The following is a 23,243-nucleotide window of genomic DNA, read 5'->3' as shown; positions in this document are numbered from 1 at the left end:
GGAGCGGGGGGTAGGGGCTGCAGAGGGAGCAGAGGGGTAGGGGCTGCAGAGGGAGCAGGGGATGCAGTGGGAGCAGGGGGGTAGGGGATGCAGTGGGGGTAGGGGCTGCAGAGGGGCTAGAGGCTGCAAAGGGAGCAGGGGGTAGGGACTGCAGAGGGAGCAGGGGATGCAGTGGGGTAGGGGCTGCAGTGGGAGCAGGGGGGTAGTGGCTGCAGAGGGAGCAGGGGGTAGGGGCTGCAGAGAGAGCAGGGGATGCAGTGGGAGCAGGGGGGGTAGGGAATGCAGGGGGGGTAAGGATGCAGTGGGAGCGGGGGGGTAGGGGATGCAGTGGGAGCAGGGGGTTAGGGGCTGCAGAGGGAGCATGGGTGTAGGGGCTGCAGAGGGAGCAGGGGATGCAGTGGGAGCAGGGGGGGTAGGTGATGCAGTGGGAGTAGGGGGTAAGGATGCAGTGGGAGCAGGGGGGGTAGGTGATGCAGTGGGAGTAGGGGGTAAGGATGCAGTGGGAGCAGGGGGGTAGGGGATGCAGTGGGAGCAGGGGGCTAGGGGATGCAGTGGGAGCAGGGGGTAGGAGATGCAGTGGGAGCAGGGGGGTAGGGGGATGCAGGGGGGTAGGGGGATGCAGTGGGAGCAGGGGGTAGGGGGATGCAGTGGGAGCAGGGGGGTAGGGGATGCAGTGGGAGCAGGGGGGTAGGGGATGCAGTGGGAGCAGGGGGGTAGGGGATGCAGTGGGAGCAGGGGGGGTAGGGGATGTAGTGGGAGCAGGGGGGGTAGGGGATGCAGTGGGAGCAGGGGGGTTAGGGGATGCAGTGGGAGCAGGGGGTAGGGGATGCAGTGGGAGCAAGGGGGGGTAGGGGATGCAGTGGGAGCAAGGGGGGGTAGGGGATGCAGTGGGAGCAAGGGGGGGTAGGAGATGCAGTGGGAGCAAGGGGGGGTAGGGGATGCAGTGGGAGCAAGGGGGGGTAGGGGATGCAGTGGGAGCAAGGGGGGGTAGGGGATGCAGTGGGAGCAAGGGGGGGTAGGTGATGCAGTGGGAGCAAGGGGGGGTAGGGGGTGCAGTGGGAGCAAGGGGGGAGTAGGGGATGCAGTGGGAGCAGGGGGGTAGGGGATGCAGTGGGAGCAAGGGGGGGTAGTGGCTCCCAAAACCCTCCCAAACCTTACCTCTCTGGTGGTCCTCTTGTAAGTCTGCTCAGGGCAGCTCCGCATAGCTCACTGTGACTGGTGATGTCACTTCCTGCAAAACAAGCCTCACGGAGCTGCCCTGAGCAGTTACAGGCAGCTCAGTGAGGCTGTGTTTGGAGACAGGCACACTGTGGGGCAGCCTAGTGGGGTCTTTGGGAGGCCCCTTAGCTGCCCCTCAGTATGCCCTGCACGGAGGGAGAAAATTTTTAGCAGCAGGGGCCCGCGGACGGCTGTGCGGGCCCCTTGCTGAGTGCAGGCTGGCTGGGGAGATTGTTTAACTCCCCAGCTCAGCCATTACTTACTGTAGCAGTATGTGGGGCTCGGGGCCCCCCAGGACCGCCGGGCCCATGACAACTGTTATGGTTGTCATGCCCTGATGGCGGCCCTGCACTCTACACACCATTAATTACATCATTGAATTCACATACACACTTATATTTTTAAACACACTTACCTTTCACATATACATATCAGGTAGTCCAATGCAAGAACGATTGGGCAAATCTGTCCCTGCCTTGGTCCCTGTGACGCATGGAACACTCAGGGCCAATCACACTTGCGACACAGTTTCAGTTTGCTTGTTTTGTACTTAAGGACACAAGCGACTTTGTAATTTTTGGCAAAGTTGGAAGTTGTGTTCATTTATTGGAGAAACACATATTATACCAAAAATTCTAATTAAATATACAAATGAAAATTTGTCCTGATTTAGAGAGTACATGATATGTCTAGGATTTCATAACAATTTTGGTAGTTACGGTTCATAAAACATAATATACAATTACAGTGAGGGAGAAAAGTATTTGATCCCCTGCTGATTTTGAACGTTTGCCCACTGACAAAGAAATGATCAGTCTATAATTTTAATGGTAGGTGTATTTTTAACAGTGAGAGACAGAATAACAACAACAACAAAAATCCAGAAAAACGCATGTCAAAAAAGTTATAAATTGATTTGCATGAAAATGAGAATGGGAGAATGGTGAATGGGAACTTGGGAGGAGTGTAGGGGAACAAATTTTTGAGGACTGGCTGGCTATAAAATAATTAACTTCATGCTGGATATGTGGAAAAGAGTGGGCACATTAGTCCTGAGGAGAGAATACTCACATTTGTAATTAGTGAGAGAGACGTAATGAGAGCTGTAGAGCTTGCAAGATGGAAAGATAGAGAATGTTGAGAGGCAGAAGAGACATATTGGCATAGGGTATGCATAGGCTATAGGCATCCTGCAATGACCATTCAGCACCACCTCCACCAGATACAAGAGACTTGGGTGGTCAGAGCCGGAATTACCCATAAGGAGACTAAGGCTGCCACCTACGTCCTGTGCTCAGACAGGGGCCTGGTTGAACAATATTACAGAGCATGTTATTCAGATTTTTAAACTCCTACTCACACAATATGATACCAGATGAGCCCACGGTGTATTCTTTGCCATAGAGTCCCTTGATTTTTGAGGCAGCCTCTACTGCAACATCCATCTGTGGAGGAAAAGGTTTTTTATGTGAAATATAGATTTCAGTATGGTTTATAAAATGTACCTTATTGTAAAAGTTCATGTGTTGTTCATTATGACGTTTCATGGATGATATAATGTAGATTTATAAAATTCCAACCTGTTCCCTATGAGTCAGGTATTTCAAAAAGTATATTTAATGGCTAGACTTCACTTCCTTTGATCCAATTTCTGAACTGGATATTGCCTACTATATTATATTTGGGAGAAAGAGTGATATCCTCACCAGTAGAAAGACCAGACATTGAGGACACTACTTGGGTAGTCTGTTCTAACTCTTCTACCTCTTTAGTGGCACTGATGGCACTGACAAAGTCTCTGCTAAGTGCTCTATTAGATGCTTCTTGGAGAGGCTTCATGTAATAGAGGGTAACACAGGCAATTGCCAGAACTGCACTTGTTTCACTGACCCTTTGCTCTAAGCACTCTGAAACACAGAAGCTTTAACACTTGTATTAGCTGTTGTAGAAATAGCTTCAGAGCCAGTGAAAGTGGCAGTGGAAGTAGCAGCAGAAGCAGAAGCAGAAACTGAATACTATTAATAGTGGTGGTGGTGGCAGTGATGGTGGAGATAGTGGTGGAGGAGGTGTCAACAGTCCTCATGACCAAGGGAGAGGTTTCATGTGTTTGTGTGGCAAAGTGAGTTGATGCTATGTGAATTTACTACTGTAGCATTATTGTTTTATTGTGTTTGTTTCAAATACACTGCACAGTGCTTCACTGCTCGCACACTTGCACAGCACACATTGAGCTAATCACACTCAGGAAAAAAATAGATTTTCTTTCTCCAAATGGTAAAAAAAAAAGTAAAATAAACACTTTTAACAACTGTATATTGGTGTGCTAGCCTCACACTATGATCGATGACAAAATGCTTACCAATCTCCTCTCTCCCACTCAAAATAGTTTCAATAGCTAATAGATAGATACAGCAAAAAGCTAATCCTAGTCTGACATTAGAATCAATGACCCAGGCTATCTTCCACTCCAGCACATTCCCCAGCAAGGGTAAACACACAGGATCACTGCTGGCTGTTGCCCTCAGTAACTAAAGACAAAGTGTTTAGAAGAATAGATGCTTTATTGCATTTTCTTTTTCACCTTGATTGGTCACTTTACTAGATCTGTGAATAAAGTCAACATTTAGTGGCAGTATCCTACCCATCATGCTATATTTGGCGACCTCTTAATTGGGCAGGAGTTGGGTGGGTCGACCTCATCTCCATCATTGAAAACTGATCCTTTTTTTCTTTCCATCTACCTTTTTATCTGGTGCCTGGAACAGTACTCTGAGTCAAGAACCAAACTGAACATGTTCGGGCTCGCACAAGTTGGTCCTTGAACCTTGTGCATAGCGGCTAGGAAACCAGAGTTTTGACCAATCATTGATTGACTTAAATTTGGCTGATTTGAAGTTTGGCCTAAGACTAATATGCAAGTCTCATATATACTAGTGGCCAAAATTAGGGAATCCATTTGAAAAATTTGTATTTTTTAGATTTAATTGCTCATAATGTCAGTCTTTTTTTTAGATTAATACCATAGGAATTCAAATAATAAATTATTAGAAAAATCATATAATACGGCAACACATTTTATTAAAAAAAAGGAATTTTGAAAGAAGTTATATATGGAAAATATGACATGGTAAAGCGTATATCATAAATACCATTTCTGTTAGTACTGAGACAGGAAACCATTTGCTGAAATTACAGCTTTACAGCAGCATCTCATGGATAGAACCAAGTGTTCTAGTTCATCAGATGTTCTAATGTGAAACACAGACTGTATGATTGTCTCTAACAATTGTCTTTTCAATCCTTTCTTTACTCGGCTCCCATTTGTTTTTATGGGATTCAGGTCAGGGTTATTACCTGGCAATTTAAACAGTGTAATAAGATTTTCCTGAACCCACTTTTTGCACAAATTAGCAACATTGCATACATCTGAATCCTGATTAAATATATTGGCTCCATTATCCTTTCAAAGATTACAAGCCTATGTTACCAGTTTACCTTCAAGTATTTAATTAATGTATATTTTTTTTGCCATTTACATTACCATCAGACAAACTCTGCCTACACTTTTTATAATAATTGATTGTTTTTCCTTTTGCAATCTTGTATTAATAAAAGCTGGTCATTTTAAATTGAAAAAAGGAGATCGTGCAATGGACCGTGGACAGTTTGGAAAAAAAAACAGTGGCCTTTCACCTCTCCCAACTGAATCTATGGAGACAGCAAGTGTAGTCGCACCACAAAACGCAGTCAGGCATGATGAAGGGTGAAACTGTTCTTATCTATCATATTTTGACCACTTAGCATCTCCTGTGCTCTGTCTAACACTTGTGTTAGTAGTGGAGAAGGTACCGCTGGTGCTAGCTGGTTGCACAGACTCAAATACATTAGCAGTAGACTTTCTGCCTGCCCGAGTATTATTATTATTGCCATTTATATAGCGCCAACAGATTCCGTAGCGCTTTACAATATGAGTACTTGTATTTTATTTGTGGATGTTGGTTCAGACTGGCACTAGCGAGATGATGCACTCAAAGTGATCCCAAACTTTGCTTCACCACAATGCATTCACCTCAACTATTAGCCTTGTTACTCCTGAAGATGCAAGTGGCTTTGTATCGGTGGCAGTCGAAGCTGTTGTAAAATTAGTCTGTATATTAGCACTTGGTTAATGATTAATGTTAATGAAAATGTTGTTGGTGCTCTTACTTCTGATGTTGATGGTGGTTGTATTGGTGATGGTGGTGGAAGTGCTCATGGCGGTGATGTAACGATTACAGTGGGTAAGCTAACCAGCCTCACACTAGGATCAATGATAAGACTATCTATCTCCTTCTCAAAGTTGGTGTAAGTGGCACTGGCAGAAGCTAGGCAGTTACAACAGTAACCTGATGCAGGCTGCGGTGGTGTAATATATTATGGGATGTTAAATTTAGTGCAACATCAGGAACAGAGGTAAATGTAGATTTACAGGTTAGAATTAAACTGATAAGGATTTTTCAAGTACATCTTTAATTTCAAAAACAAATTTAAATTGTGCAGTGATACCTGTGACTTAAACGTGTATTTTCTTTTTTATACTAGATGGCAGAGATCATGGGAGATACCATTTAAATACACAAATACACAAAGTTACCTAACTGAAAATGCCAATATCAAACATTCAAATATATATGTCAGTATTGAATACATACCAGCTCTTGATGATTTTCAGACTGATTCGCTGTGTAGCCAAATGGAAGCAGGATATATTGCCCATAAGAATGAATAGTGAGATAGCTTAGAATGCTAGGTAATATCTCTTCAACTAGAGCAACCAGTGCCTTGGTCTCAAGTTCTGAAGCTGGAGAAGGACCACAGAAGATAAGACTGGAGCAGTTTCTAGAGGCTCCAACAGCTGTGAAGCAATTGTGAAATGTAATATTAGGGACATTTGATGTTTAAAAGCTCAAATGTATCGGAACATGTTGAGAAGAATATTTTTCAACATTACTTTGAGTGAATATGTAAGTAAATATGCATAATTTCAGATGCCAACATTGAAAGTTATAGAGCCCCATGTAAATTTTAACAGATGTAAACTTTGTGTTTAGATGTTGATATATTTTAAGTGATTTTAAGTGATAGCATAAATAACATAGCCACATTTACTTGGAAGTTAATGTGTAGTTCAGATTCTGTTAAAAACTCCAAGGTTCTCTGATTGTCAATAATGAATAGGGATAGTAATTTCCCTTGCTCTCTGAATTGGTGACCTACAAAAGAGTCTCATTTGGAATGGAAAATGAAGAATGCGGTGCCAGCTGTATTGTTTTTGCATTCTTTGCTTTTTAACAAAGACTTCATAAGATTGGCTCAACAGTCTTCCCTGATGTAATACTTTATGAGTTCACTCAGAGTTTATGAACCTCTTCTAGGGGTTCCAGTAGACAATAATTCCTAAATCTGGGTTTTGCCAGGGCTCAGAATTTAAATACCTACACTACTAGGCATGACTAAAAGTTACTCGCTACTGCAAACCTGAATGGTACATGGTTTAGTCACAAGGGGTGAATTTCTATTTACCAGGGCAGAATTTTCACTCGCGGATAGCAATTGAGAGAATGGACATTATGAGCCCTGAGGCGAGCTTTTGTCCATTGCTTTTGTTCGTGTTGGGAGCACATCATTAATATAAGCTTGTTCAGATTACTGAACACTTATATTTTTGGATTTTGAAAGTATAGGCAAACATCTAGGTCAAGCATTTCTCCCTGCCATTGGTTAGAAACATAGAAACATAGAATGTGACGGCAGATAAGAACCATTCGGCCATTCTAGTCTGCCCAATTTTCTAAATACTTTCATTAGTCCCTGGCATTAACTTATAGTTAGGATAGCCTTATGCCTATCCCACGCATACTTAACCCCTTAAGGACACATGACATGTGTGACATGTCATGATTCCATTTTATTCCAGAAGTTTGGTCCTTAGGGGGTTAAACTCCTTTACTGTGTTAACCTCTTAAGTTGGTAGGCTATTCCATGCATCAACAACCCTCTCAGTAAAGTAATACTTCCTGATATTATTTTTAAACCTTTGCCCCTCTTATTTAAGACTATGTCCTCTTGTTGTGGTAGCTTTTCTTCTTTTAAATATAGTCTCCTCTTTTACTATGTTGATTCCCTTTATGTATTTAAATGCTTCTATCATATCCCCCCTGTCTCGTCTTTTCTCCAAGCTATACACATTAAGATCCTTTAACCTTTCCTTGTACGTTTTATCCTGCAATCCATGAACTCTCTCTAAAGTATCAATATCCTTCTGGAGTTATGGTCTCCAGTACTGCGTAGAAAACTCCAAGTGAGGTCTCACCAGTGTTCTGTACAATGACATGAGCACTTCCCTCTTTCTACTGCTAATACAACCATGCTATGCTATGCAACCATGCATTTTGCTAGCATTTCCTGCTACTCTATTACATTGTCTGCCTATCTTTAAGTCATCAGAAACAATCACCCCTAAATCCCTTTCCTCAGATGTTGAGGTTAGGACTCTATCAAATATTCTGTACTCTGCCCTTTTACATCCAAGATACATTATCTTGCAATTATCCACATTAAATATCAGTTGCCACAACTCTGACCATTTTTCTAGTTTACCTAAATTATTTGCTATTTGGCTTATCCTTCCTGGAATATCAACCCTGTTACATATCTTATTATCATCAGCAAAAAGGCATACCTTACCATCAAGACCTTCTGCAATATCACTGATAAAAATATTAAAGAGAATGGGTCCAAGTACAGATCCCTAGGGTACCCCATTGGTGACAAGCCCATGCTTCAAATATACTCCATTGACTACAACCCTCTGTTGCCTGTCACTCAGCCACTGCCTTGCCCATTCAACAATATTGGAATCCAAACTTAAAGATTGCAGTTTATTGATAAGCCTTCTATGTGCAACAGTGTCAAAAGCCTTACTGAAATCTAGGTAAGCAATGTCTACTGAACCACCCTGATCTATTATTTTAGTTACCCAATCAAAAAAATCAATAAGATTAGTTTGGCATGATTTCCCTGAAGTATACCCATGTTGTCTCTGATCTTGAAATCCATGTGATTTTAGATGTTCAATAGTGATGTCGCGAACATGAAATTTTCCGTTCGCGAACGGCGAACGTGAACTTCCGCAAATGTTCGCAAACGGGCGAATCCGGCGAACCGCCACAGACTTAAATAGCAGGCGAATTTTAAAACCCACAGGGACTCTTTCTGGCCACAATAGTGATGGGCCCCCACCCACCTGAGCGGTGGGTGGGGGCCCTAAACAAGAATAAGGGGGGGGACCTAATGTCCTCCCCCCTGGTCCCCACCCCTGAGCGGTGGGTGGGGTCCCTAAACACAAATTGGGGGGGACCTAATGTCCTCCCCCCTGGCCCCCACCCCTGAGCGGTGCATGGGGGCCCTAAATACCAATGGGGGGGACCTATTGTCCTCCCCCCGGCCCCCACCCCTGAGCGGCGGGTGGGTGCCCTAAATACCAATGAGGGGGACCTATTGTCCTCCTCCGAGCCCCCACCCCTGAGCAGCGGGTTGGGGCCCTAAATACCAATGGGGGGACCTATTGTCCTCCCCCCGGCCCCCACCCCTGAGCAGCGGGTGGGGGCACTAAATACCAATAGGGGGGACCTAATGTCCTCCCCCTCGGCCCCCACCCCTGACAGGCAGGTGGGGGCCCTAAATACCAATAGGGGGGGAACTATTGTCCTCCCCCCGGCCCCCACCCCTGAGTGGCAGGTTGGGGCCCTAAATACCAATAGGGGGGACCTATTGTCCTCCCCCCGGCCCCTACCGCTGAGCGGCAGGTGGAGGCCCTAAGTAACAATAGGGGGGGACCTATTGTCCTCCCCCAGGCCCCCACCCCTGAGCGGCGGGTGGGGGCCCTAAGTACCAATAGGGGATGGGGGGAGACCTAATGTCCTCCCCCCCGGCCCCCACCCCTGAGCGGCGGTTGGGGGCCCTTAATACCAATAGGGGGGACCTATTGTCCTCCCCCCGGCCCCCACCCCTGAGTGGCGGGTGGGGGCCCTAAATACCAATAGGGGGGGACCTATTGTCCTCTCCCCGGCCCCCACCCCTGAGCGGCGGGTGGAGGCCCTAAATACCAATAGGGGGGACCTATTGTCCTCCCCCCAGCCCCCACCCCTGAGCGGCAGGTGGGGGCCCTAAATACCAATAGGGGGGAGCTATTGTCCTCCCCCCCAGCCCCCACCCCTGAGCGGCGGGTGGGGGCCCTAAAAAATGTCCCCCCAGGTGACTAGGGGTCCCCAAACCCCTAGTCACCCCCTCCCCCCCCCAAAAAAATGATCCCCCTACCTACCCCCTCAACCTAAAAATAATGAGGGGGGGGGACATTTAACTAAGAACCTGTAAAAAAAAAATAACTTACCATTTGATGTTTTCTTTCTTCTAAAATCTTCTTTTTTCAGCCTCAAAAAAGGCCAAATAAATATCCATAATAACCGACGCAATAAAAAAAACAAAAAACGAGCGCAAAAAAAAAAATCCATCTTCACCCGGCGAGGGCTCCGCGCAGACTGAGCTCTGCAGGGCAGGGCAAGGCTTATAAAGCCTTATAAAGCCTTGCCCCGTCCTGCAATTAGGCTCAGAGCACTCTGATTGGTGGGTTTTAGCCATCCAATCAGAATGCTCTGACAGGTAAATGAAGAGACTGACAGGTAAGTCTCTACATTCACCTGTCACAGCACTCTGATTGGTTGGTTTGAAATCCACCAATCAGAGTGCTCTGTGTCATTTTATACAGCGTGGGAAAGTTCTTTGGAATTTTCCCACGCTGTGTAATTTGACTCATAACTCTCTGATTGGTTACTTAATCCACCAATCAGAGAGTTATGAGTTAAATTAAACAGCGTGTGAAAATTCCACAGTATTCTTAATATTAGTAAATTTGGCTGAAAGACCACAAAAAAAAATAAAAAAAAATGAATGCAGCTTCAGAATTAATGGAAATTGTATGCTGTCTAGGAGGTGGGAGGGTTTGGGAGGGAGGGTCTGCTGCTGATTGGCTGGAATGTGTCTGCTGACTGTGAGGTACAGGGTCAAAGTTTACTCAATGATGACGAATAGGGGGCGGACTGAACATCGCATATGTTCGCCAACCGTGGCGAACGCGAACACGCGATGTTCGCCAGGACCTATTCGCCAGCGAACCATTCGAGACATCACTAATGTTCAACAATCTTATCTTTTAACATGGTTTCCATTACTTTACCCACTACTGAAGTAAGGCTTACTGGCCTATAGTTGCCCGACTCCTCCCTACTACCTTTCTTGTGAATGGGCACAACATCCGCTAACTTCCAATTTCCTGGGACTACTCCTGTTAACAATGATTGGTTAAATACATCTGTTAATGGTTTTGCTAGTACACTACTAAGCTATTTTAATAACTTTGGGTGTATTCCATCAGGTCCCATTGACATATTTGTCTTTACTTTTGACAGTTAAAATAGAACCTCTTCCTCTGTAACTCATATGTAACAAATTACTAATTTGTCCTTTTTCCTAAATGAGGCCCCTTTACTTCATTTTCATCTTTAAATACTGAACAGAAATATTCATTGAGGCAGTTAGCTAGACCTTTATCTTCTTCTACATACCTTCCTTCTTTTGTTTTTAATCTAACTAATCCTTGTTTTACTTTCCTTTTCTCATATATGTATCTAAAAAATGTTTTGTCCCCTTTTTTTTGACTGACTGTGCTATTGTCTCTTCTGTGTGTGATTTGGAAGCTCTTATAATTTGCTTAGCCTCTTTCTGCCTAATCTTATAGATCATTCTGTCTTCCTCACTCTGTTTTTTTCTATAACTACTAAATGCTAACTTTTAGTTTTTTTTTACTATTTTGCCCACAACATGCAGAGTACCACAGGGGTTTTTCTTAAAATTTTTGCTTTTACTGACAAGCCTAATGCAATTTTCTGTTGCTTTCAGTAGTGCAACTTTTATATAATCCAATTTCTCTTGGACTCCATTTAAATTGCTTCAGTCTGCTAATGACTACTTTACACATATTCTAATTTTAGAAAAGTCTGTTTTTCTAAAGTCTAAAACTTTTGTTTTTTGCGTGGTGTGACTCAGTCGCTGTTCTTATATTAAACCACACTGACTGATGATCACTGGATCCTCAACTTTCCCCTACAGTAATATCTGATACCAAATATCCATGTGTTAACACTAAATCTAGTATAGGCTCTTTACGAGTTGGCTCCTCAACGACTTGTTTTAGAGACAAACCTAGTAGGGAGTTTAGAATATGTGTGCTCAACAATTTTCAGAGAGGTTTATGTGGATGCAGAGGAGGCTATTAGAAAATAGAGCAATGTCTATCTGAAAGAACAATAGTTCAAAAGATGTAAGACCGATGCTGTAACACACATAACGTAAAGTGTGACTCTGATTTTTTCCTTTGTGTTCTGTTGATTTATAGCTGCGTCTTGACAAGTGCAATAAAATATTCATCCTTTTTAAATTGTTTCTTTCCAGTCCTTCTTTTTCTTGTGTGAGCTGATGAATTTGTTCTAAAATTATAGGGATACCAGTTTTTATAAGTGCCTTAAATAAATATGGTACCATCCAGTAAATATTAACCAGTCCCCTTAACCTAAGTATAATTCCTCACTCCCCCATATTTCTCTCTTTCATGCTCTCGCCAAAGTGTATTTATTTCTACATATGATGTGTCTGTGAGCAAAATCAGTAACATAACTAATTTATTTCCTTTGCTCATGATTAAGAAACATTAAATGTAAAAAAAACACCAAATTATTTTATTGCAGCTGTTTTTCCCATTAGCTACATTGAGTATCCTTGCTAGTACCAAAGATTTTATAAATAATAGAATTTTCTATATAAGGTTTTGTTTTAGAAGATTTTTTTAATGTAGAACATATTTAGACTAAATCTCAATTCCTTCAATTACACTGCTCTATAGTATGAAGTTTTGAAGTCCTTAGGGATGTTCAAACACCTTAAAAGTTTATGCACTCTTCTGGCTAACTCATACTGCAAAAGACGCCCACATGGTGACGCTGTATCAGTCATATCTCTGTACTGGATTGTGCTGCATGCAAATAGGAGGGTGTGATACCTACTGCACCACGCTGTATCAAAGTTTCTGTTGAGATCAACACCATAGCAGGTGCCATTATTTTGTGGGGATCGATTTTTTCTCCAAAGGCGCTCCTGAAAAAAAAGAAGTTATATGAAATACATACAGTTGTGCTCCAAATGTTGCATACCCTGGCAGAAATTGTGAAATTTGGGCATTGATTTCGAAAATATAACTGATCATGCAATTTTTTTAAATTTTTACTGAAGGACAGGGATCATGTGAATGCATTTATTATCACATAGTTGTTAGGCTCCTTTTTAAAGTATAATGATAACAGTAATCACCCAAATGGCCCTGATCAAAAGTTTACATACCTTTGAATGTTTGTCCTTGTTACAGACACACAAGGTGACACACACAGGTTAAAATGGCAATTAAAGGTTAATTTCTCACACCTGTGTCTTTTTAAATTGCAATTAGTATCTGTGCATAAATAGTCAATGAGTTTGTTAGCTCTCATGTGGATGCACTGAGCAGGCTAGATTATGAGCCATGTGGAGCAGAAAGAACTGTCAAAAAAACTTGCGTAACAAGGTAATGGAACTTTATAAAAATGGAAAAGGATATAAAAAGTTATTCAAAGCCTTGAAAATACCGGTCAGTACTGTTCAATCACTTATTAAGAAATGAAAAATGTGGGGATCTCTTGATACCAAGCCAAAGTCAAGTAGACTAAGAAATATTTCAGCCCCAACTGCCAGAAGAATTGTTTGGAATACAGAGAAAAACCCACAGGTAACCTCAGGAGAAATACAGGCTGCTTTGGAAAAAGGATGGTGGGTTTGTTTGAAGGAGCACAATACGACGATACTTGAACAAAAGTGAGCTGCATGGTCGAATTGTCGGAAAGAAGCCTTTACTGCGCCAATGCCACAAAAAAGCATGGTTCTGGCACACTGTAATTTGGAGTGACAAGGCCAAAATAGAGCTTTAAGGTCACAACCATAAGCGCTATGTTTGGAGAGGGGTCAACAAGGCCTATAGTGAAAAGAATACTATCCTCACTGTGAAGCATGGTGATGTTTTGGGGGTTTGTGAGTTCTAAAGGCACGAGGAATCTTGTGAAAATTGATGGCAAGATCAATGCAGCATGTTATCAGAAAATATTGGCAGACAATTTGCATTCTTCTGCATGTGGGCTGTGCATAGGATGCCCTTGGACTTTAAATCATGACAATGAGACTAAGCACAAGGCAAAGTTGACCCTCCAATGGTTACAGCAGAAAAAGGTGAAGGTTCTGGATTGGCCATCAGAGTCTCCTGACCTTAATATCATCGAGACACTCTGGGGAGATCTCAAACGTGCGGTTCATGCAAGACGACCAAAGACTTTGCATGACCTGGAGGCATTTTGTCAAGACGAATGGGCAGCTATACCACCTGCAAGAATTAGGGGCCTCATAGACAACTATTACAAAATAATGCACGCTGTCATTGATGTTAAAGGTGGCAGTACACAGTATTAAGAACTAAGGGTATGCAGACTTTTGAACAGGGGTCATTTCGTTATTTTCTTTGTTGCCATGTTTTGATTTGTGATTGTGCCATTCTGTTATAACCTACACCATTTGTGGCTTCCTCAGGCTGGTGTAGATCTATATCTATATGTCTATATTTCATATATATAATTGGTATTTTAACTATTTTTTTATGTTTGTTGTTTTAATATAATAAAGGGTATGCTTTTTACTTAACTAGCCACTGAGTTCCTGTATGTTGAAGAAGGTGGTATGGTCCTGAACCACACAGAGCTGATTCATTGAGCCAATTAATAGACTCTAGTTTTTTGAGTATAATACCTTCATTATTAATTGTGTATACTCTTAAAACTATATGACACTATATGCACATTTCTTTCCTCTGAAATTATTCCTGACTTGAGAAAGAAAAGAATATTCTCTAAATTTTACCTGGAAGAGATGGGAGTGGATTCCCTAACGGATCAATAGTCTCTACAAACTAGAGCTTGATCTTTTACCTCTAGAACATGTGAGTGTTCCATTATAAGGCACTTTTAAAATAATATTATCCTAAGATCTAACATTACTTTGCACTTTTTTTTTTTTTTTTTTATAATTTCCTATACACTGGATTTTAAAGACATGTAAGTATAAGGCAAATGTTTTATTCCCTTTTGATATCACTATCACCATGGCACTTTATTTGAAAGATAGCAATGTAAACACTGCCTTTTGCAACCATTGGGAAGAAGACATAAGAAGGACGTATATGTTTAAGCTTTACCTTATTATTGATGTCACACAGTATCACACTATTTGTGGTTTTCTATATATTTTTTGTTTATTGTATAGCTATGTGTATGTAACAGAAGATTTGAGGGATCTTCTTCCAATCTATTCAAGGGTTAATTAATATTATTACTTTTCACCGATTGTTTGTGGTGTGCACCTTGCTATTTAGTATACTTTTGTTTTTGGGTTCTTTATGAAGTACCATTGGATTGACTGAGGTCATCAATAATGATGTAGAGGCAGCCATGGCAAGGTTGGCACGTCAAGGAATGAATGGTGAATAAAACTTATAAGTATGATTTATTTTCTCTTGTAAAGGGGTGCTAAATCTAAATTGGGTAAAAGAAACTATAACTTTGGTAATGTTTGCATTTCTAACTTTAGAGTGTCCCTTGAAACAAACCAGGTTAATATTATCTCTTTCTGGTATCGGAAAGAATAATAAAGATAAAGAAGATTATTGTGCAAAGTTGGTTAAATGGATCCTCCATGTATGGTTGGAAGAAGACTTTACGTGTTGGGCATAGCAACAATACCATAGGGCCTGTAAGAGGCCTCTTTACATGAAATTAAGTAACACATATTTGAATTTCAATTCATTAACTTGACATTTATAGTAATCAACTTGTTGAATAAGACATTTATTTTTAACTTACATGTGTCCACGAGTAGACATATCCATCAACATTCAACACAGGTATGACGTAGAAGTCAGTTTGTTTGAGGACATTCTGAAGCACAGGGTTGTTCTTATAATTGGCCAGGATCTGCAAGTTTAAAACCACATATTTTAATCATCAATTTCATGTGGGATTGATGTCATAATCAACCCAAATAAAGATGTGTACGTGATCTACCATGTCTGTGTTTTAAATCCAACCAATGATTTTCCTAGACTTTGATTTGAAGTGAGCTATTAACAAATAGATGATACCACTATACGTCATTTACTTAGTAGAACTATGCTATTCTACTCTAATGAAACACAGAAGGGTTGTTTCCCGACAAAGAAATAAGACATATTTTTTAAAGTTGGGTGACAAGTAGTGCAGTATCCAAGCAATTAAATATGCTAATAGTTTAATTGTAACACTGAAAAGAATGGGTAACCCACTTATCGTTTTTTATTAGCTTACCAGGAGCGAAAGCTTTTATTGTTTAAATTATTTATTTACACATATTCTTTTTCTTAGCCACATGTTTGTATATTTACTATTACACTATGGGCACTCCCCCACATGAGCTTTCTAGTTTACCATTTTATTTCAGGGATTTGCAAGCAATATATTATTTAAATGGGACGTATAGCTAACATATAAACCTGTGCTAAAGCAGTTTTCTCTATAGATTGTTCAGACAAAACATAAAAGGCAACAGACTATAAAACTTTTCCATTCTTCTCTGACTGTAGGAATGGTATGATCTTTGAAGCTTCTTTTACAGTATATAAGAGAAGGCTGCCATTTTCAGTCCACTTACAGAAGTTATATAGGGTGGGATGAATTCATAACATTTGTTATTGTACAATCATGTAATAACTTCTGTACAATCATGTAATAACTTCTGAGTGTAATTGAAGGTATGCTAGACTTTGTGGATTAAATTTCTTTCTGAAAAGCAAATTAAAATAAAAGACAAGTATACACATTTTTAGAAGAGAAACGGTTCAAAAACTTAAAGAACACACAAACATTAAAAATATATATATATTTTTAATGTCAAATGTGTTTGTAGGTTTAGGCTAAAAAAAAAGTCAAAAGCAATTAAACTTAAATGTAATCCATTTGGCAAGCAGACTATTCACTGCAGCCTGATTCACCCATACTGAGATCTTCAAGCATAATGATATCTGTCCAGTCCAACGCGTTTCACGGGGAACCACATGCGCAACAATCTCCGTGATCCGCCAATTGAGTGATCCTCTATGAGAGACATTGGCTGTGCTGGATGTTCATCATTCTTAGAGTGATAAAACCAAATATGTAGTCCATTAAATCTCAAAGAATTTGAAGGAGGAAGTGCTATAATGGCTATCTGCCTGACATGTGTTGAGCAATGTCTAAACATTAATAGTGACATAATTGAATTGGGAATGTTTTGAAGCCTGTGTCTTGTATCTATGGACTATATTGCAATAATTAACTCAACAGATAGTGATATGTGATCATATTGTATATAATAAAGCAATAAAAAAAGCATACGCCCTTAATAGGAGTTTGAGCCCAGGGCTTACTTTTGTATTTTAAATTGCTTCTGTATTACTCAGCCATGTTACAGGGCCATGTGTTCCCTATTAAGGGTTAATAAGTGTGTAGAAGTTTATTAAAAAAATACCTATGAGTGATTTTGCATTTTAGGTGAAAGTAGCACGATGAATTGTTCGTGTTGAACTCAACTTAGAGGCTTGCTTTGACGTGGCAGGTAAACTTGCACTTTAATGGTCATTGGAGTGATACTAAAAAACTTTTTTGGGGTAGTGCTCAGGTAACTTTTTTGCTATTGTTCTATGTATTTGGACTGATGGAAACTGTAGATATTGCTGAAACCCAAGAGTAGTGGGAATTTAAGCGCAGGGCTTAATTTCATTTTTTGTGCTTGTATTTGCTAGTGTTTCAGTGTAAATAACACTAGCTAAAGAGAGATGATGAGAAACTACTACATTGAAATGGATCAATACAGTTTTTATCTGTTTAAATTATTATTTGGAAACCCTACTGCTCTTTTTTCAAGCAATATAACGTTTAGATAATTTACCTCTTTCACAAACCACTGGCAAAATGCGACAGCAATCCATTCCCGAGCATGAATTCCACAGTCCATAAGAACAACTTTTTTTTGCTTATCTGATGGCCATCCAATCTAGAAAAAAAAAGGACCTTGAAAATAAATAAAATGTACTAGAAAACTATGAATTTAAGCACTCTGTTTTAGCTTCTGTTTGAAATGATACTTTTTCAATATCCTTCTCCAAGAATGAAGCATTGATATTTAGAATAGAAAATCATAATTCAAGTTTAACCAATATATATGTTCTGATAATAAAATTATGAAGCTTATGTAAATGTAGAAAGTGTTGGCATAAATCGCTAAAGAACTTTCCTGCTAGTACAAAATAGAAATGGCATTCAGGATTAGTGACTTAGCTTGGGACCTGACTTTCAGGAAAGCAAAATTAGGGGTCAAATCCTTGAAATTGATCTGATATTGTAAGTTGGGCATTTACTAAACACAGTTCAGAAACAAGTCATAGGCATTATCACAGATCCCTGACAATCTAAATGCAAAGTAAACCTTTTTGTCTCAATAGGCTAAGGAGTGCATAATTCTCTCCTATGCTATAAAATTAGTTTGAATTGTGTTAGCAATTCTATCTATTCTCTTTCCTCCAAACAACTGTCACATATCTGCTTTCCATTAAAGGAACACTATTCAGGAATACAAACATGTATTTCTGACACTATAGTTCTAATGGTGCTATTTAGGTGGCCGCCTCCCTGCCAGAAGAGTAAAAGGTGTTAATTAAACTTTTTTTTACGCAGGGCTCATCATGGCTGGCCCTGTAAATATGAAAGCATTAGGAGGATTTAGCACATGGGTAGCAAAACGTCATCAATGCATCTCTATATGGATATACTTGGAAACCTTCAAGCAAAAATACTGCACATACATACTCCTACCACCATGACTGTTTCTAATTACTTAATTAAGTGGTCATGGTTGTTGGATTAACACTACATAAGAATTTACTGGATACAATAATTGGAAGTTTCCTGTGAATTGCCAACTATGCCATGTTTAGCGTAAAATGATCTCATAAATGGAGTAGTTGGATACCCGAAGAAAGGGGAAGCAACTGGGTGTGTGTCTGGGGGCAACCAAGACCCTCACATACATGTGTTAGTGGAGAAGTAGACCTGAATAGGTCAAACAGAGAATGGCGCCCCCTAGTGCATAGCTATACATATGTACAGTGAATTATAAAACATAACCTTTAATGGTGGCTGTTGTAAAAAAAAACCTTGTGGAGAGTTTTGGAAAAAGGAAAACGAAAATAATAATAAACTTAAAATAGGAGGATAGATGTCTGGATGGGGATAAATATCCTAAGGGTGTTGCCCACAGGATGTAAAGCTCAGTACAGCTACAAATCCCCCCCAACCTGTATATTCTGTCTCATAGAGGCAATCCTTCAAGGGATTGCATAAAGTAAGAAATAGAGAGATTAAACCAATCCTGTAGTCACTATGTATAGTCCCAGTGTGGTGCTTGCTTGCAACAGCGAAAATACATGCACATGGGAAATCCTGTAACAAGAAAAATAGTGACAGAGGCGGTTTTATCAACTAAGTAGTCAAAAGCTGGTCAGAGTTTAGCAAATCGATAGATACACTTGTTTCAATCTGTGTACTCTCTGTTGCATTTCTATTGCTGGAGGACGGAGGTACAAACAGTGGGAGGAGAAAGCTTCAGATCTAGTGGTCAGTTCCACACATAGTTAAGCCAGCGTGGAGAATGACGAGATCTGACATAAAATAAAGCAAAGAACCCCTTCACCCACGATTCCCCTGTCCCCTTATTCGAATCATATAGAGATCCAATGCCCAGTAACACTGACTAAATAGTCTTCCAGAGAGACTGTACAGGTCGGTTGCCAGACTTAAACTACCCTCCTACTGCTACCTAACACGTGTTTCGGCGCTACAAAACGCGCCTTCGTCTGAGGCTAAACAGTGGGTCAAGGCACCGGGAGCTCCTTAAATAGCCCACCATACTTGGTAATAAAGTTTTGTGTTATTTCGGACGGCCTCAAATACATTCTAATGCTGGCCTATTCTGCCCCATAGGTATCATCACTATTGCTATGGAGGCTTCAATCCAAGACCAAAACTTGCAAGCTGTTATAAATGCGGCTGTTGCCGCTTCACTGGAAAAGGCCCTGGCTCGGGTGCTGCCCATTGAGCCTAAAGATCCAAAAACTTCTGAGCCCCCGCCTTCTGAGGAAGAGGTGGATGATTCAGATTCCACAAGAAGGAACCCTTCCAAACCCAATAAAAGATATTGGAAAGGGGATGTGCCAGAACCACTCAAACGCAAGGGGAAAGAACCGGCTAAACGCCCGAAACAGACTGACACCAAAACGAAACATCCCGTGCAACCTACTCTGTCAGAGGAAGAAGACGACTCTTTTGATTTACACCCCTTGGCCATCCTAGATGAATGGCAAGCCGACCACTCTTCTGAAGACGAAGAAGACTGGCCTGTGGCTTCTTTTAAAGGGGCACCTTTCCCTCAAGATTTCAATAGAGATCTCACAACAGAGGATTCTGTACCTGAACAGAATCCTTCGGAAGACGCCGAAACCTTCATGGATACACTGGGTCAACCCCTATTTGACCCACGGCATATCAGATATCCTCGGTCTTCTGAATGGTCACTCCCAATTCATCTCTCCCAATATATCCATTTCTGGATCAGGAGACCACTAGACCGGGAGGTCCGCAAGCGCCTAAGAGCTGGATGCCCTAGGCCTACTTTGCCGGACAAGGTTGCCATGACCCCGGAGTTCGATCCAATGCTCTACACATACCTAACCAGAACTGGCCGTGACCCTAAAAAGGGCATTGAACGCAGCCTACGCCTCACCCAGGACAAGATGTTAGATGTCCTGGGGCCCCTGGCAAGAATTCTACTATTGGCTGATGAAGCCCTCACTAACGAGGGCCCTTTAGACCCATCGGTTATAAGAGAATGGGCACTACGCTCCATTTGCCTGCTGGGCAATGCAAATACTTCCCTATGTACGGAGCGTAGAAAAGCAGTGCTGCTGCGTATGGATGCCAAACTAACCGATCTGGGAACCAAAGAATTGGGCCCCAAGGCTAAGGGTCTATTATTTGGAGAACCCTATATCAAAGAGTTACACAAGCATGTAAACTTATACACTACTTTGAACAAGGCACAATCATCCATGAAAAGAGTATTCCACCAACAACCCTCACGGGTTTTTGGAAGGGCTGGCCGTTCAAGGGGTCGTACAGTCAGCCGTTTCTGGGCCACAGGCCAACGCCAGCGACCCCCCACTTCATCCTTCTTCCTTCCCCAACTACCAATCAAGGGGTTTCTACACCCAAAGAGCAGACGGGGAAGAGGAAGCAGAGCCCGTGGACGCAACAGATACCCTACAGGTGAGATTTCCTACCTTTCACCTTACAACGGTTTATCATGCGGGCAGGTTATTACATTGTGTAGATATGTGGAAGACGCTGTCTTCAGATACCTGGGTTCTAAACACAGTTCGGGGTTATTTGATAGAATTTTATTCTCTCCCTACTCAAACAGGTTTTCCCCATTACCCGATAATGTCAAGAGCTCAAACCACCCTCCTCGATTCGGAACTACGTTCCTTACTGACAAAAGGAGCTATTCAACCAGCTCCACACGACAGAGGCTTTCTAAGTTCCATCTTCCTAGTCAAGAAGAAATCAGGGGAATTTCGCCCAGTAATCAACCTTCGCCAGTTGAATACTTTCGTGATATACAGGCACTTCAAAATGGAAGGGATTCATCTCCTCAGAGACATCCTCCGACCAGGCGATTGGTTCACCAGACTCGACCTCAAGGATGCTTACCTCTCCGTACCGGTACATACATCCAGCCGACGTTTTCTCCGCTTTCTCTGGCACCACCGGGTCTTCCAATTCACCTGCCTTCCATTCGGCCTGAGTTCCGCTCCATGGTGCTTCACCAAACTACTCAAACCAGTCACCGCACATCTTCGAGCAAGAGGCATTCGCTGCCTAATCTACCTCGACGACCTCTTACTACTCTGCGACGACGCATCCAGTCTACAGTCACAAACGAACTACGCATCTTCATTGATCGAATCCTTGGGATTCGTTATCAACAAGGCGAAATCCTCACTGACTCCATCCCAAATCATTCAATTTCTCGGCTTCGAGATCGACTCCTCTACCTGTGTTCTCCGCCTACCTCAATCCAAACTAACTGCGATCAGGAAGGAACTACGCAAGACGCTTCGACAAGTGGATATACCTCTCCGAGGTTTAGCTCGGATTGTAGGCCTACTTTCGGCTTCCATTCAGGCGATCTACCCAGGTCCCCTCCACTATCGGGCCATGCAACGCCTGAAGGCTCAGTTCCTCCAGACCCATTCATCATACGACCAGAGGGTCCCGATCACTACCGAGGTGAGGGAGGAACTCAACTGGTGGCTCCGCCACATGTCTGCCTGGAACGGCAAAGCAATTTTCGGCCCCACTCCAGACTTTGTGGTGGAATCAGACGCGAGCCTCCAAGGCTGGGGCGCAACTTGTCATGCAACTTCCACTGGGGGACCATGGACCGCGGCAGAACACTCTCTCCACATCAACTGTCTGGAGTTAATTGCAGGCTCGTTCGCAATCCGCAGTCTGGCCAACCACCTCTCAGACTGCTGCATCCTCCTTCGAATGGACAATATCTCAGCTGTCCAATACATCAACAAACTGGGAGGGGCCAGATCACGTACCCTATCCGAAGTGACAAAGGACATCTACAATTTTTGTTTCCAACGCAACATAACACTTCGAGCAGAATATCTCCCGGAAGAGACGAACATTACTGCGGATTGGTTCTCCCGACATTGGAGAGACGTCAGCGACTGGCGCCTGCACAAATCAGTTTTCTTCCACATCTCCAAGCTCAGGGGACCATTTACTCTGGACCTTTTCGCCTCCCGGACGAATTTTCAAGTCCCACATTTCTTCAGCTGCCTACCAGACCCAGAATGCTCGGCGGTAGATGCCTTCCTTCAAAAGTGGCCGACAACGGGAGCCTACGCCTTCCCTCCTTTCGCAATGATCCCGAGAGTCCTTCTCCAGATTCGCAGACAACAAGTCACGCTGGTACTACTCACCCCGCTCTGGCAGGGCCAAGCATGGTCCCAGATCTCCTGGACCTATCCTGCCAACATCCCCTCCTTCTACCTCCATGGCTCAACCTGCTAGAGGACTCTCAAGGAAACCCTCATCCGATGATAATTCAGGGTCACCTCCAACTAGTGGCTTGGACTCTTTCAGGGGATCCTGGAATTTCGGAGAATTATCGCAGAGAGCTAAGGAACTCCTCTGGGATTCTTGGGCGCCTGGAACCAGAAGATGCTACCTTTCCTCCTGGGGTGCTTGGTGCAATTGGTGCCTGGAACGGAATACCGATCCCCTTACAGCCCCTAGACAGTTCATTTTGAATTTCCTCTCACATCTGTTCGACTTAGGCCGCTCATACCGTTCCATCAACGTTGCCCGGTCAGCAATCTCAGCGGCCCACGTGCCTTTAGATGGAGCTCCAGTTGGCCAGGACCCATTGGTTTGTAGACTATTGCGGGGCATTAAACTAGCTCGCCCCCCAACACCGAAATATTCCCATCTATGGGACGTTAATGTCATGATCTGCTTCCTTGGCCGAACAACGAAGATCTAACCCTATGTCAACTCTCAGCAAAATTCACTCTGTTACTTTGCCTAATCTCCTTCCGAAGAGTGTCAGACGTTCGAGCATTTGACCATAACGCTATCAACTTCTCCCCAGAAGGTGTCACC

The 23,243-nt window shown here is 42.4% G+C and overlaps 1 protein-coding gene across 1 annotated transcript in view; it reads right to left on the bottom strand.

Annotated features, from left to right (window-relative positions):
* LOC134570823 (carboxypeptidase O-like) overlaps positions 1–23,243 on the bottom strand; it is a 467,541-nt gene that overhangs the window by 5,924 nt on the left and 438,374 nt on the right. The window contains exons 7-11 of the mRNA XM_063428803.1: positions 17,401–17,505; positions 15,303–15,413; positions 12,375–12,465; positions 5,910–6,112; positions 2,579–2,663 (exon numbers count right to left, since the gene is read on the bottom strand). Of these exons, the coding sequence (XP_063284873.1) occupies positions 2,579–2,663; positions 5,910–6,112; positions 12,375–12,465; positions 15,303–15,413; positions 17,401–17,505 (595 nt within the window). The remainder of the gene's footprint in view (positions 1–2,578; positions 2,664–5,909; positions 6,113–12,374; positions 12,466–15,302; positions 15,414–17,400; positions 17,506–23,243) is intronic.

Source organism: Pelobates fuscus, chromosome 8 (genome assembly GCF_036172605.1).
Source record: "Pelobates fuscus isolate aPelFus1 chromosome 8, aPelFus1.pri, whole genome shotgun sequence".
In the NCBI taxonomy this organism is placed as follows: Eukaryota; Metazoa; Chordata; class Amphibia; order Anura; family Pelobatidae; genus Pelobates; species Pelobates fuscus.
Note: the sequence above shows the minus strand (reverse complement) of the source record. Positions and strands in the feature narration are given on the sequence as shown.